Source organism: Rhinolophus hipposideros (genome assembly GCF_964194185.1).
Source record: "Rhinolophus hipposideros genome assembly, chromosome: 14".
NCBI classification, from domain to species: domain Eukaryota; kingdom Metazoa; phylum Chordata; class Mammalia; order Chiroptera; family Rhinolophidae; genus Rhinolophus; species Rhinolophus hipposideros.
Window position 1 is genome coordinate 45,154,281 of NC_138060.1, and position 14,864 is coordinate 45,169,144.

Here is a 14,864-nt window from a genome sequence, read left to right on the forward strand (position 1 = left end):
TAGATCGGATTGGTCAGTTGGTAAGCTCTGAAAAACAGCGTTGCCGGTTCGATTCTCACATAGGCCAGTAGGCTGCGCCCTCCACAACTAGATTGAAGGACAAGGACTTGGAGCTGATGGGCCCTGGAGAAACACACGGTTCCCCAATATTCCCCAATAAAATTAAAAATTTTTTTTTCAGGAAATACTGAACTATATAAAAAACATGAAATCACCTATAATTTCACCACTCATAGTACATTATGACTAAGATGTCTGTGTACGGCTTTCTAGACCTTTTTTAAACAAACGTGCATGTTTATAAGAAAAATTGAAATATTATACACATACACACGACGTATGGTTTAACTTCAGAATTCTCAGAAAATAGTAGGTTCATAAACAAGAAACTGGACATTTAAATCTTCTGTACAAACAGATTTCTTCTCTTACAAAGATCACATATAAATCCAGACTAACAGGATGTCTTCTAAGGTTAGTTTAAAAATTAACTCATTTTTTATCATGATCTAATACAATATTATTTTTATAATTGCAATGAAATAATCTCAAATGATAATTATTTTAAATAAATACACAGTCCCATACACAATGGGCAATAATTTCTACAGTGATAAAAGTATTGATGAACAGTACTTAACAATTTCATACACATCCTCAAAATATTCACGTATTACATAAAAGCATTCATTTAGCATAGCTGTGTAAAAACTGATGAATGCTTATTTTAAGCAAATCATACTTCAGAATCACGTTTTCAACCTAGAAAAGTTGTAAGATTGGAAACATAATGCTTCTAACATTCTGAAGTCCTATGACTTTGAAAAACTGTCCTTGCTGTTTGGATTCCGCTTTTGGAATGCAAAGGGTATAAAAATATAGAAAGGATTAACAGGAAGTTATTTCTATAGGAACATTCAGCATGTATATAACCAGCAGGTTTAAAAATCAGTTGAGTTACTAGGGAAATGCAAATTAAATACACAATGAGATACAACTTAACATCCACTAAAATGGCTATAATAAAAAAGACAACAAGTGTGGGTGAAAATATCAAAAAATTGGAACCTTCACACACTGCTGGTGAGAACATAAAACAGTGAGGTAACTTTGGAAAAACAGCTTGGCAATTTCTTAAAACATTAAACATAAACTTACCATACAACTCAGTAGTTCCACTCCTAGGAATGTACTCAAGAGAAATGAAAACATATGTCCACAAAGAGCCTTATATGTAAATGCTTGTAGCAGAATTATCAATAATAGGCAAACAACCCAAATATCTATCATGGAATACTACTCAGTAATAAAAAGGAACAAAATACTGATATATCCTACAATATCGATAAACTTCAAAAACATACAAAGTAAAAAGCCAAAAGACTACATATTATATAATTCTATTTGCATAAAATATCCAGAAAAGGCAGCAAAATAAGTTTCTAACAATCACCACTATTTACTGAGTGCCAATATATTCCAGTACTTTATATCTTAAAGCAAAAAATGTATTAGCAAACTTCCACACCAGTGATGAGCACCTTGTTCTGTATTTCAAAATTTTACTTGGTACAGTTTCAACCAAAGAAATATTATAATAGTGAAAAAGCTCATCAGTTCTCAAGATCTGTCTAGTTTATATGCAGGTTAAATGCTTTTTAAATCTCTCTCCTGCTGGTTAACTTTGATCCATTTTAATTCTCAATTAGTATCCACATTCAAAATGGGCAAGACAGGAGAACATAATTGTCAAATAATGTACTACAGTAACTAGTGGTGATAAAAGCTTAAATACTTTTTAAAAATGTGTATTCCAATAATTCACGGATAACCAAGAGTTGGCTATAGAAAATAAGAGTTGTGCTAATTCCTCCCAACTCCCTTTAGGAAAACAGAAAAAATGTTTTGCCCCAAGGACTAGAGAAATAAGAGTTGATCTACACTAACCTACTAAGAACCTATGTCTTTGAGAAAGACAGCTTGTTTTCTTCTAAACTCTGTATCTGTTTTAGCAATAGAATTCTATTTTGTTTTTATTATACCATCTAGAGGCTTTCTGGTGATTAACTGAGTTTTAAAGATCTCAAACTATTATCTGAATTGCCAGGTTAGAAATGAAAAAAAGCAAAGAGGTTAAAGAAGATTCAGAAAATGTGAACGGACTTCCTAAACCAGAACACTTAACAAAATACTATTTTTTACTGTGTTTCCCCAAAATAAGACCTAGCCAGACAATCAGTCTCATGCATCTTTTGGAGCAAAAATTAATATAAGACCAGGTCTTATTTGACTATAAGACCGATCTATGTAGTGTAGTGTAGTGTAGTGTAGTGTGTAGTGTAGTGTAGTGTAGTGTACTGTGTAGTGCAATGTAATATAATATAATATGACATAATACTTGGTTTTATATTAATTTTTGCTCCAAAAGACGCATTAGAGCTGATTGTCCAGCTAGGTCTTATTTTCGGGGAAATACGGTATTTCAGCAAAGGGCTACTTAGTAAAATAAACTATTTTCATGCATTATATGCTTTTCTGTAAGACTCATTAGTACTGTGCATTTTAAACTGTAATACTGAGATTCAACAAAAGATAGAGAATCTTAAAAGATAGAATATCCTAACACTTTAATTAGAAAATACATAAGGTGCTAAAAATCAAGAAAGAGGTTAAATATGCTTCTGTGTCAATATCAACCTTAACTATACAACGATGAAGATCTCCAGTGTTCCAAGGTGGAAGAGACATGCTCAGGAGAGGGGCACAAATGAGCTCCCCACTGGGGAGCACTGTAAATTTACTTTTTATTTCACCCTTTAATTTTTTACATGATTGTTGTATAAGGTACACGATATATTAGTATAGAAGTATATAATTTATAAATAAATAGAAATTTATGGGGTTACGTACTCAACATTTTATTATTAGATGTATAATCAAAATATGTATAATCTTTTGTGGAAACCACTGTTTTAAGGAATGGACTGACAAGCGTTGCTATTCTTTCTTATTAGAGTTCAGTAGTTCCACTTTTTTTGTTTTTACTCTGTGATACCTTTGTACTGAATGAAGTAGCTCAGACACTTTACAGAAAGAATTACCAAGGGCAAACTTTTGAAGTCCTTTACAGTTTACAAAGCTATTTTTCACATGTGCTATTATATCTTATCTGATGTCCACAGCCACTTAGCATCATTACTAGTTGATCCAATAGTATCCGGTAACAGTTTCTCAGAAGCAGTCATAAATACTAGTTGCATTTATTATTATAAATAAACATTAGCTGTGAACCTCATGAGAGGAGAAAATATTTTAAAGACTTGTAGGTTAACCTAAGTCAATTTAGGCACAAAGGAACATGTCTTGCAAGAGCTAATCCTCCATAAAAGTTTGGACACCACTCAACAAGAATTACAGAAAAAAACAACAACTTTCTGTCTCTTCCCCTACCAGTCCCTACCACCTTTACTCTTTATTTTTTAAAGATAGATTTAGGGCCTTCCCAGCCTACACACGGGAATGACTGCTAATCATTTGCCTAAATTAAAGGCTCTGGAGTTATTCAGCAGGAGAAAATTAGAGGAGATTTAATAACTGGTTCTATATCAAGTTCTGTACATGGAGGACAGTGAAAGGTGTTTTTACCAAAATAAAATAAGAAAATGTAAGTTTAAGCTGAATACTGATAAAATCACAACACAACCCAGTGGTTCCATGAAAAATCATGAAAATTTTCTGACAGTTAAAATTTACGAGAGGAATACTTTAGGACCTTTATCAAAAGAGATTTTTGTAAACTCGATAATTTCCTATTAAATGAGATCATTTAGGTGTACCAAGAATGCCTGTAGTAGTTTGATCTCAGTTCTTCAGATGTATGTGTATGTATGTGCTAATAACTGAACTTCACTAATTTGTTAGCACCACAATCAGTAAATTAATGCATTATTTACCTTAAACCTAAAGAAGCTGATTTTTTTTATTGAATTGAGGCAATGATAATGGTTAGGTTGCTGGAGTTAATAATCCCTGTGGTGAATGGCAACAGGTAACATTTAGATCAACTCAGTAGAGGAAATCTTATTTGACAGCCACATGACTATCTAGCAAGTCCATTTCTTTGTTTTAGGTTATAGACATATATTAATTTGTGTAACTGATTTAATTTGTGTAACTAAGGCAACATTTGATTTGTATAACAAAGGTACATTTATAAATAATAAAACTTTGGCAGCCTCAAAAGCAATAAACTACATGTTAAGATTGAAAAGTATAAATCAAAGAACCATTTCCTCCACTTTTGTTACCAAGTTGACAATTTTGTAAAGAGTTGAGGAAATTTGGAAGTATTAGAAGAACCAAGAATAACAGGCATAAATTAAGGAATAAATCATAACATATTTCAAAGCTTTTGCTATTTCAACACTTTGAAAGGAACAGTTAAGGAAGGTTTAATTCTAACATTACCATTGGAGCAGATGATGGATTTGATGGCTGCCCTTGACTGTTCTTTGCATGCTGGGTTAACCCATTAGGATTTGAAGACTGTGTTGTAGGAAGCTGGGTAGTGGTTGCAGATTGCTGAGATATTTCTTCTTTGTGGCTCTTATTTGATCCATCCAATCTGCTACTTCTTTCTATGGCGATGAGGTCACGAATTTTTTGCAGCTGCTCAACTGAAGCTTTTTTAGGAAAGATAAGATGTGTTTCTCCCTGGAATTTATAAAATTGGGAAAAATTTTAACCTTTGTTTTACACTGACAGTCATTTTTATACACACACATACATACAAAGCCAATGATGTAGAATATATCATATTTTAACAATCATTCTGTTTTTTTAACCATATAACACTTTATATATATACATATATATATATGCAGTGAAAGCTAATGCCTAACATAAACCAGAAAATTAAGAAAATTTATCTTCTTGTTAGCATACAATGCTGAATAAGCCTATGCTAAATGCTAAATAAGTGGAAAGAAAAATATTTTATTTTTTAGAAATAATAAGTCAGAAAACCTCATAAGGGTTCCAAATATGCACACTTCTATCTTCTCTACAGTAATATATGAGATTATTCTCTATGAAATACTTTATAAAATAATAATTCTCTATGAAACACTCTGTAAAATAATAATGACGCTAGAGATACAGACATGCAAAATGAAAAATGGTCACATAAAACCAACAAGAAGTTATATAACAACCTTTCAATCTTCTAAACCTGTCTTTATAGAATAGTTACATGATTAGAAGTCTGTATATAAGCTTCACTAATTCCATAAGATAGCAAAAAGTACAACCTGATGGTCAATTCAAAACTACGGACTGTGAATAGTAACACTTTGTCCCAAGAACAAGAGAAATAAGAGTTGATATATACTAGTGTACTAAAAGCATATGTTTTTGGTCCAAACAAAACATCAAACAATAAAAAATCTAATTCTTCATTCAATGATTCATTTAATGAATATCCATAATATAATCACAGTGCCTTGAGATACAATAAACATTAAAACAAAGCTCACAATGTAAAATAGTCAGCAAATTATAAAACAAGAAAAAAGGTGAAATGAAAATATATTCAAATTTCAAGGTGCTGAGGAGCAACAGTATTACAACAGTAATTCCAACAACTGAAAATGAGATAAAACAGCTGTTACAAAATGCAGTAGACAGATTTGTAGGTTGAAAGCATTTAAATTAAATCCTGCAATTGAGAATGACCCTATTTTCCTGGTGATGGCAGACCTACTGTAATTAACTGAAGAAGACATTACTCAATAATGACATAAACATCAATTACACATGAATCCTTTTTGAAAAGCTGTAAGATGCCAGCAAGCTCCACACATTACCCATAATAGCTGTAAAAAAGACTATTACCGGGGCCGGCCCGGTGGCTCAGGTGGTTGGAGCTCCGTGACTCCGAAGGCTGCCAGTTCGATTCCAACATGGGCCAGTGGGCTCTCAACCACAATGTTGCCAGTTCAATTCCTCGACTCCCGCAAGGGATGGTGGGCTGCGCCGCCTACAACTAGTAATGGCAGCAGGACCTGGAGCTGAGCTGCGTCCTCCACAACTAAGACTGAAAGGACAACAACTTGAAGCTGAATGGCGCCCTCCACAACTAAGATTGAAAGGACAACAACTTGACTGGAAAAAAGTCCTGGAAGTACACACTGTTCTCCAATAAAGTCCTATTTCAAAAAAAAAGACTACTACCATGTATTGTGTTTATGTGTTCCAGGTACTGTTCTAAATATTTACATAACTATCTCAAGTAATTCTCACAACCACCCTGAAAATTGGGCTTTAGGTTTATCCCCACTTTTTATATGAAAATACAAGGCTCAGAGAATTTAACCTGTCTGATGCTCCTACAGAATTGTCAGAGCAAGGATTCAAACTGCAAGATCTTAATTGTTAGGCTATAATTGTCTCCATCTTAGACTGAACAGAGACCAAAAACCACAAGCTTGTACAAACGGTTGGAAGGCTTAAGCAGAGAGAATATTCCCACAGTTGTCATAATTACTACATACATGATGACTGGCACAAATTGGAACACAATGATTTTTCCAACATTAGGAGAAACCACCACACATCTAGGATGAGGTCTGGGAAAAGAAATCACATATCTGGTTTTAAGCCAAATATGAAGGGTTCTTATCTTATACCATTAGTGAAGGAGAACGGAAAAAGGTACATGACACTATGGACAGTGATGGAAAAACAGCATAACAAGTATCTGGGACTAGGCCACACCTCAAAGAGGTCCCTGACAAGACGCAGATGCTGCTCATGCCTTGGCTCTCTTTCCTTCCACTTTTCAGGACCAGTCCTAAAAGAACATATGATTATGGCCAATATGTCTGTACCAAAAATATTTAACCAACAGCACTATATTTTCATAAAAGGAAAAAATTACAGGCTTAATGAACTAGATCCAATAACATTTTAAGAAATCAATGAGAATTCTAGTATTTAACAAATCTATATTTCTCCACACATTTTTGCTGAAACAATTCTCACTGACGGATGTTAAGCAAATCTAGCCCCTGACCACTAAATGCTGGTAATTAATATATTCCAGTCACCAAGACAACCAAAAACTGCCCTCTTCCAATGCCCTGGATGGTGGCATTGATGGAGGGTGGGTATAACGCCTGGTGAGAATCACTCCACAAAGCTAGCCTGATGGATCACAGATCCATTTGTATCCCAGTCTTTCTCAATCTCCTTTCTTCTTAGATTTTCATAAAAAAGAATGCAGCCTCAGAGATGAGGGGGCCCCAAAATGCCCAAGATTTTAATATACAGCTGAAAATTTTGGGATAGGTCTTAGATTCCTACTTCATCTCAAAGCCCACCAAGTGTTTTTTTAGGTGGTAGAGTTCAATTTCAGCTCCACTGGTTCCTCCTGCAATTTACCCACACTGATAAAACATTTACTTCAGACACGTTCTGAGGTTTTAAGTCCAAAGCCAGACAGAAACTTTAAGTATATGTTAGTCTACACATGTTCATCTTTTCTGAAATAGTGACTCTATTTGGGTCAAATACTACTGCAAGTTTCATCTGGCTTGTTACCTGGCACTGGCGTGACCAACCTTCCTGTTTGCCTGAGACTGAGGGGTTTTCTGGGATGTGGGACTTAAAGTGCTAAAACCAGGACAGTTCCAGGCAAACTGGGACGGTTGGGCACCCAACCTGGCACTCAAATATTTGCTGAATGAAAGACAAATCTGGTTTCACTGAATCTGTGACACTTCAGTTGTCATTTACTCAATTCTGTCACTTGACTCTAAAATCAGCATTTCCTTGAACAAAATCAGCAATGTTCTCAATTTTCTCTCTCTATGGTTTTATATCCTCTATGTTCAGATGTCTGTAACTATAAGCAGATGACACCATAATTCATACCTTCAGCCTGACCTCTCCTTTTCAGTTATAGACTCATATTGCCTACCTGACATCTCTACTTGAATATTTAACAGTATTTTAGTCATTAATTATCCAAAAGATAGGTGGTGCTTTATCCCCTGACATTACTCTCTAAGATCTCTCATGCTCAATTACTGATACTTCTATCCACTTAGTTGCTCAAACCAAAACCTAGAAGTCATCCTGATTCCTTCCTTGCCCTTACACCTCACATCCAATTCATCAACAAGTCCTGTAGATTCTACTTCAAAAAGAAATCCTGGACCACTCCACTTCTCCCCCACCTCCACTGCTACCAGGCTTTCATTCAACAAGTGTTTACTGAGTGCCTAAATGCACCAGCACTATTCCTGGAGCAAGCAACACAGGAAACAAAACAGGGAGAACACTGCCCTCACGGAACTTACACAAACCACTACCATTCCTCATTTAAACCAAGAGAATAAGTTTACTAATTTGTCTCCCTGCTTTATTCCTTGCCTCCATCCCAGAACATCCAGAATATTCTTTCTACAACAGCTAGAGTAATCTTTAAAAACATTTTTCTCTGTTTAAAAACTTCCAATGGCTTCTGATCTCACTTAGAATAAAGTTCAATTTTCTGTCCCAGTCCTCACACCCCATGACCTGGCCTCTGCCTGCCTCTGTATAGCTACTTTCTGTGCCAAAGGTACTCCTGCTGGAAACCCTCTGCACATGTGAATCCCTCTGCCTGAAATACTCTTACCAGAGAGCTTCAGGCACCTGAACTACTTTTTGTCACTCAGATCCCAGCTCAAATGCTGTCTCCTCAGAGGCCTTCCCTGACCACTCATCCTAGTAGCTGCCGCCACTACAGTTGCTTTTTACTGTGTCACCATGTCTTATTTTCTTCTCTGCACTCCTCTTCCTCATCACGTCTATTGTCTAACCCACTAGGATGCAAGTTCCATGTGAGATAAGACCTGTATCTACCTAGTGCACCGCTATAGCCTGAAACAGAACCTGGGGAGGGAAGCAGAGCGCAGGACGGAAAGCGTATCCTATAGCAACTCAGCATGTCTCTTTAACAATTCTGACTGCTACTGACTACTGAGTCTTTATAACTTGGTTCAACTTCTTTCAATATTCCATAAACTAGAAATAGTTAAGCTATACACCGGAGGAAAAGTCACAATCTAGATAACTACTTTCATTGTGTCATAAAATTAAACTATACCACAAGATTCCAAAAGATTGATCTTTTCTTTGGACCTAAAAACAACAACAAATAAAACACACTGAGAATCTTCTCTCCTGTCACAGAAGAAAAGCCTTATGTGTGGCAACTAAACTCAGCTTCTGTGTTTACTCTTTTCATTTCGTAGTGGAAACAGATGGTTGCACCCTAGTAGTACTCATGTGTGCTTACAAATCAGGAGCACAAATCATTCTTTTGCCAAAAGTCTAAAGTGAGCTGTACTTTGGTACTTGGGTTGCATGTCTGACCTCCCAATTCTGAAAAACTGAGACTTGTAAGCCTTTTCCCTGTGGGAGAGTTATGTTTTACTGTGATTTTAAAGTATATTTATTGTGACTTAAATATCTTTAATAGGTGAAGAAATAACTAGTTACATAGATTTCCAAAATAATCAGTTAATAAAAAATATTATTTTTTTAGGTAATTATCCATCAAGACAATAACGAATGCTTTGTACATGAATTGAGGAGAAGAAACACTGAAACAGACTTACCTCTTCAAAGCCCATTTCAAATAAACATTCAACAGCTCCTCTGACAGGCAAGAGTCTAGTAGAAAAAGCCGTGTTTCCAATCCGGATAGATCTGTATTTTTCATCATTTGGGTTTCTGATTAAAAAAAAGTTGGATTATATATAACAATTTATATTTTTCACAACACTTTTGCATTCCTTTCACATTTTATACTGGCTATATTCCTACAAGGTAGGTTAGATCCCAACTTTAAAAAAAAGAGGAAGCACAGTCTGGAAAAGTGAATCACAGCCTGATTTTGTGATTCTGTCCTAGTATGTGTTTACTACAACCTCACTGTTTAATTTCACAGCTGAAAATAGTAATGCTGTCATAAGGAAATCCATGTGACGTTTGTATTCTGTGCTATTAAAGCTAGAAGCTTTATGAGTTTTTTGGTTGCTTAGAAAAAAATTCATGTCAGCTCTAGATGGGGGGGGCAAAAAAGTTTTGCCTGTTTGTTCTGATGGATCTCAATGATCAAGAGCATTGCCTGATGCATAGATGGTGGCTAATAAATATCTGTGAAATGAATGAATAAAAGAAACTACAAAGCTATATATAATAAAAATGGATCACAGTTCCTCCTCAAAGACTTTACTTCTGACAAACATGATCTAGGTATATACCTTTATAGTCATTCGATATTTTCTTCCCTAGACCAATGATTGTATTTACTGTAACTTCTGCTTCAGCTCGAGATATATTATTATCACAATAAACATTAGGTAATAAAATGAAGATGTGAATTTCTTTTACGATGATTAAGATTTCAAATAGTATACATGGGATGAAACCAGCACATGAAAAGCTTTAAGATTTTTAATAACCTTGATAAATCAGAAAGCCTGTGTTAAAAAAAAAAAGAAAAGAAAAACAACATAAAATACAAGGTCAAGATAATCACAGCATTATACTTAAAAGATACGTAATTTAAGTAGGTTTCATATCTGATACCAACTTCCTTAACATGGTGGTGGCTTCCATCAGTACTATATTAAGAAGGATTCTGAGGCTGTGTCAGATGTCCACAGGAAGGAGAGCTGAGGCCATCTGCCTGGGATATGGAACTGCGGGGGTACAGGGGGTGGGGGTGGAATGCTAGCAATTGATTAACCATCTTTGCCCTCACTATACATGCTCTCTAGATAATATGATATAAAAACAACCCTCCCCCCAAGATTTTTAATTGTGGAAGTTTCAACAAATTTCACATTTCTTTTCCATCAAGCAATTCTCTATTGCCAAACTGTCAAAAAAAAAAAACCACCCCACTACTTATCTTTTTAAGACTTCTTTTCCTTAATTTCAAAAATTATAACAAGTTTATTACAGAATATTCAGAGACAAAAACTCAGAAATACTCAAAATATCCACAGAGTGGTACAAATCTACAAACTCTTTGCTATCCATTCATGAGAAGTAAAGAAATTGAGAGTATTGAGTAATTTTTATAACAATTTGATACTGCCATGAAATTTTCATTGTATTTTACAAAAGTTACAGGTCTACAAGGATTGGAAATTAAAAACAAAAACACAGTTATTCACTATAGGTCATTTGAGAATTACACATAGTTGAGAAACACAAAAAGATATACTCTCTCTTTTACTCTGTATTAGAGCAGGATTTCTCAACTTTGGCGTTACTGACATTTGGGCCTGTGTTGTGGCGGGGTAGGGGGGCTGCCTCGGGCACAGCAAAAGGTTTAGCATTCCTGCTTCTGCTTCTAGTATGCCACACTAATAAGTGTCGTAAGTGTGCCTCCCTTTCTTACCACTTAAGCAAAACATTATAAAATAATCCTACATTTTATCAAAGCTTGTTCCAGATAAATGAGGCATCTTTTCATGATATCCAACACATTCTACACGGTAATAAACACATCAGTACCACTAAGATGATATATCTACTGGTGAAAAACTGCTTGAGCTAGTTTAATCTGTTTTTTCCCCAACAGCTTCCAGATTTCTATATGATCAAAGGTTTTCACTGGGCTTAATTTTCTAATTTTTCTTCCCTCTTTCATCACTGTTCTGATGTAGCTTATTATATTGATACATACTTCAAAGTTCCTGTTGATATAAAGCTTCTCTGCTATAGACTGTATAATTTAGATCTTCCTCTTTAGTTTCTAGTGAGCAATTTTCTATCGTTTTACACCCATAGACCTCACATATCGTTTCTGTTTTTTTCTCACTAAAAGCATACTGCAAGCAAACAAAAATTATAATAATGTCCAGTTACCCAAATCCTATGTTCCTCTGTAGAACAGCCATGGTTTTGAGCATAGATGGATGCCAAAAGTTCACCTCTGAAGCCTTCAAAGACTTAGGGAGAATTTGGCTACAGGGCCACCAGACAGACCTCAAATCCATCAGATCCCCATTTCCTCCCTTGGAAAAGAGTCATATAAACACTTTCTGAATCTCTAGCTTTCCATTATCACCCCAGGGTATCCACTATACCCTACCTCATTATTACTCTCCTTATCCTGCAGTGACTAAGGAATCCTTAAGAATCACCTTTATTTTTACTTGATCTTCTTCCATTAACTTAAAATTCTCTGTAGACTTTTCTCTGATATATTTTGATAAAACTCTGAGTGTTTTTTTGTTTGTTTGTTTGTTTGTTTTTTCTATCTCTGTTGACCATTAACAATTTCTGCAACTTTATCTTGCTTTTTAGCATTATTTTGCACCTTCACATGAGATTTTTCTTTGTTTGTTGGATGATGATGTTGAATGGATGAGGTCCTGAAAGGGCAGTATAATTTCCTGTTCCTCACTCAACCAGCATTTTGAACATATTTTGGTGTCTTCCGAGTTGTCTTACCCTCAGTTATTTACCAAAGTGTTTAACCTATGAAAAATTAGTGTTTACAATTGAATGGTAGAAAAAAGTCACACCTTTCACCTTTAAAGTCATAATCTATTATATTTCATGTCTAAGATTTTAAGACATGTTAACAATATGTCTCCCAAGGTCATAGCATCTCAGGAAAAACTGTAAATATTTCTATTTCAGAATTTCAGAAACACTGAGCATTAAAGATACCTGATCGTTTACTAGCCCTCTTCCTCTTTAGAATGCATAATCCCAGAAAGGGTTCACACATATGAAAACTTAGCACACGAGTACATCCTATAATTTTATATTTTTATTACTAATCACAAAAGTTGCTTCGTAGGTCATTTAAAAAATTATTTCTAGTCCCTCTGAAAATCTGTTATTCTGACATACATGTAATTTTTTAAAAAAAAAAATCTATCTGCCTTTAAAAAAATAAAATAAAAAAAACAACCATCTGGGAACCATCTGTGGCTCTAATCTAACTCTAACATTATCTGTAGGTGACAACAAGGGAAACATACACATAATCTAGCTTGTTTAAACATGAAAAACTGAATGATAACAACAGGTAACATATGTGCCAGGTCCTTTATTTATTCCTATCTTTTGCACTAATCCTATAAAGTAGGTATTTTTCTTTCCTTTTAAAAATAAGGAAACTGAAGCCCAGAGAGTTTACATGAATTGCCTATAATCACACTTTTAGGAAACAGTTGACAGGGATTTAAACCCAGTGATCTGATTTCAAAGCTTACATACTCTCCACCATACAAGATGGCAATAAACTCATTGATCCTCAGTTAACTACCCTCGCTCAATTTCTCTAGGTATCAATAGTAACCTACATTAAAAATCTGAAGTTACTTTGGTTGTCTCTTCCCATTACTAGTCCAATCCCTGCCTATAATACTTCTCTCTCCATTCTATCCGCATTTATGCTTATGATTACCTGAAGAGCTTTACAAATGAAACCCATTCCTGGAGTCATCTTACATCATTATTCTACATGAAGCTCTTTCATATGCCTCTTTTTCAGTCTAGAAACTAAAATCACTTTCTCTTGCCTACCAAGTCAAATATAAGTTCTCTGCTACTCCATCAACCAGACCCATCTTATCAAACCTCTACTCTCAAAACTGTTCCACATTAGGTCCCCCTGCTATCTCACATAAACTTGCAAGTGATTAAACATTGTCTTGGAATTGTTCTACAGAGATTTTATACTGTGGCTGTTTTCCATATTTGTGTCTTTCTCCCAAGCATATTTATTTTCTTTGAACGCAAAAACCACTTTCATTCTTGGCCCTTCCCAATCATATCCAGTGCCATTTGTAACCAATAACTGAATGCAGTTTGTAAAGCAAATTAGTAGAAAATCAAATTTTTAAAAAAAGAATGAATAGAACAAATTATTTAAGGAACCCATGTAGAATGCCAGTGAAACTATTACAGATTCTTGAGAAAGTAGCTATTACTGAAGACAGTTCATCTTTATCTAGAAGTCCGTGAACTGAAAAAAGTTAAAAGGTTCAACACCATGGCATATTATACATGCAAATTAGCATATATTTTATTCTGTAATTTTGTTAGCTTTATGACTCTTAGTTGGGGAATAGAATAAACATCATCCAAAGCAGAAATTTAAAACAAAACCAATAGTATTATTTTCCTTTGTATGTAGTGACAAGTATCACTGTTAAAAACAAACAAACCAATTTGTACTTCTTAATTAATCCTTTCACCCTTTTCACCCTGTACCCCAAACCCCCTCCCATTTATCACCCCAATAAATCTTGTACACATCTAACACCATACATAGTTATTACAATATTATTGACTATATTCCTTATGCTATACCCTACATCCCCAAGACTACTTTGTAACAACCAATTTGAACTTCTTAATCCCTTTCCTGTTTTCATCCATCCTTCCCTAAACCCCCTCCAATCTGGCAACGATCAAAATGTTCTCTGTAGAGTTAACAATATTGTGCTAGGGTGTCAGTGGTTGCGGAACTTATCACGGCGATCGCTTCTTTAGGTATATAAATGTTGAATAACTATGGTATACACCTGAAATGACTATAATAGTGTATGTTAGCTATATTTTAATAAAAATCTTTTAAAAACTGCTAATGAAATTCTCCTTTTAGCTCTCATTCTATAAAATACTGTATCAGACCCTGAGGTAGGAGCAAGGGATATCAAGACATCCCTTACACAGTCCCTTATCTCTAATGCTAGCAGATTTCCCAAAACAGCAAAAGGAATAGAAAACTTTGGTGTTCACTACTCTTGAATAAGTTAGATTAGCAGATCTGTAATGCA

At 34.9% G+C, this 14,864-nt stretch overlaps 1 protein-coding gene across 4 annotated transcripts in view; it reads right to left on the reverse strand.

The window, feature by feature from the left end:
• NGLY1 (N-glycanase 1) overlaps positions 1-14,864 on the reverse strand; it is a 52,993-nt gene that overhangs the window by 35,816 nt on the left and 2,313 nt on the right. For 3 of the 4 annotated variants that reach the window (XM_081072963.1, XM_081072965.1, XM_081072966.1), the window contains exons 2-3: positions 9,666-9,780; positions 4,468-4,713 (exon numbers count right to left, since the gene is read on the reverse strand). In XM_081072963.1, the coding sequence (XP_080929089.1) occupies positions 4,468-4,713; positions 9,666-9,780 (361 nt within the window). Of the gene's footprint in view, positions 1-4,467; positions 4,714-6,774; positions 6,851-9,665; positions 9,781-14,864 lie in introns of all 4 variants that reach the window. The other variant, XM_081072964.1, reaches the window with a different exon arrangement.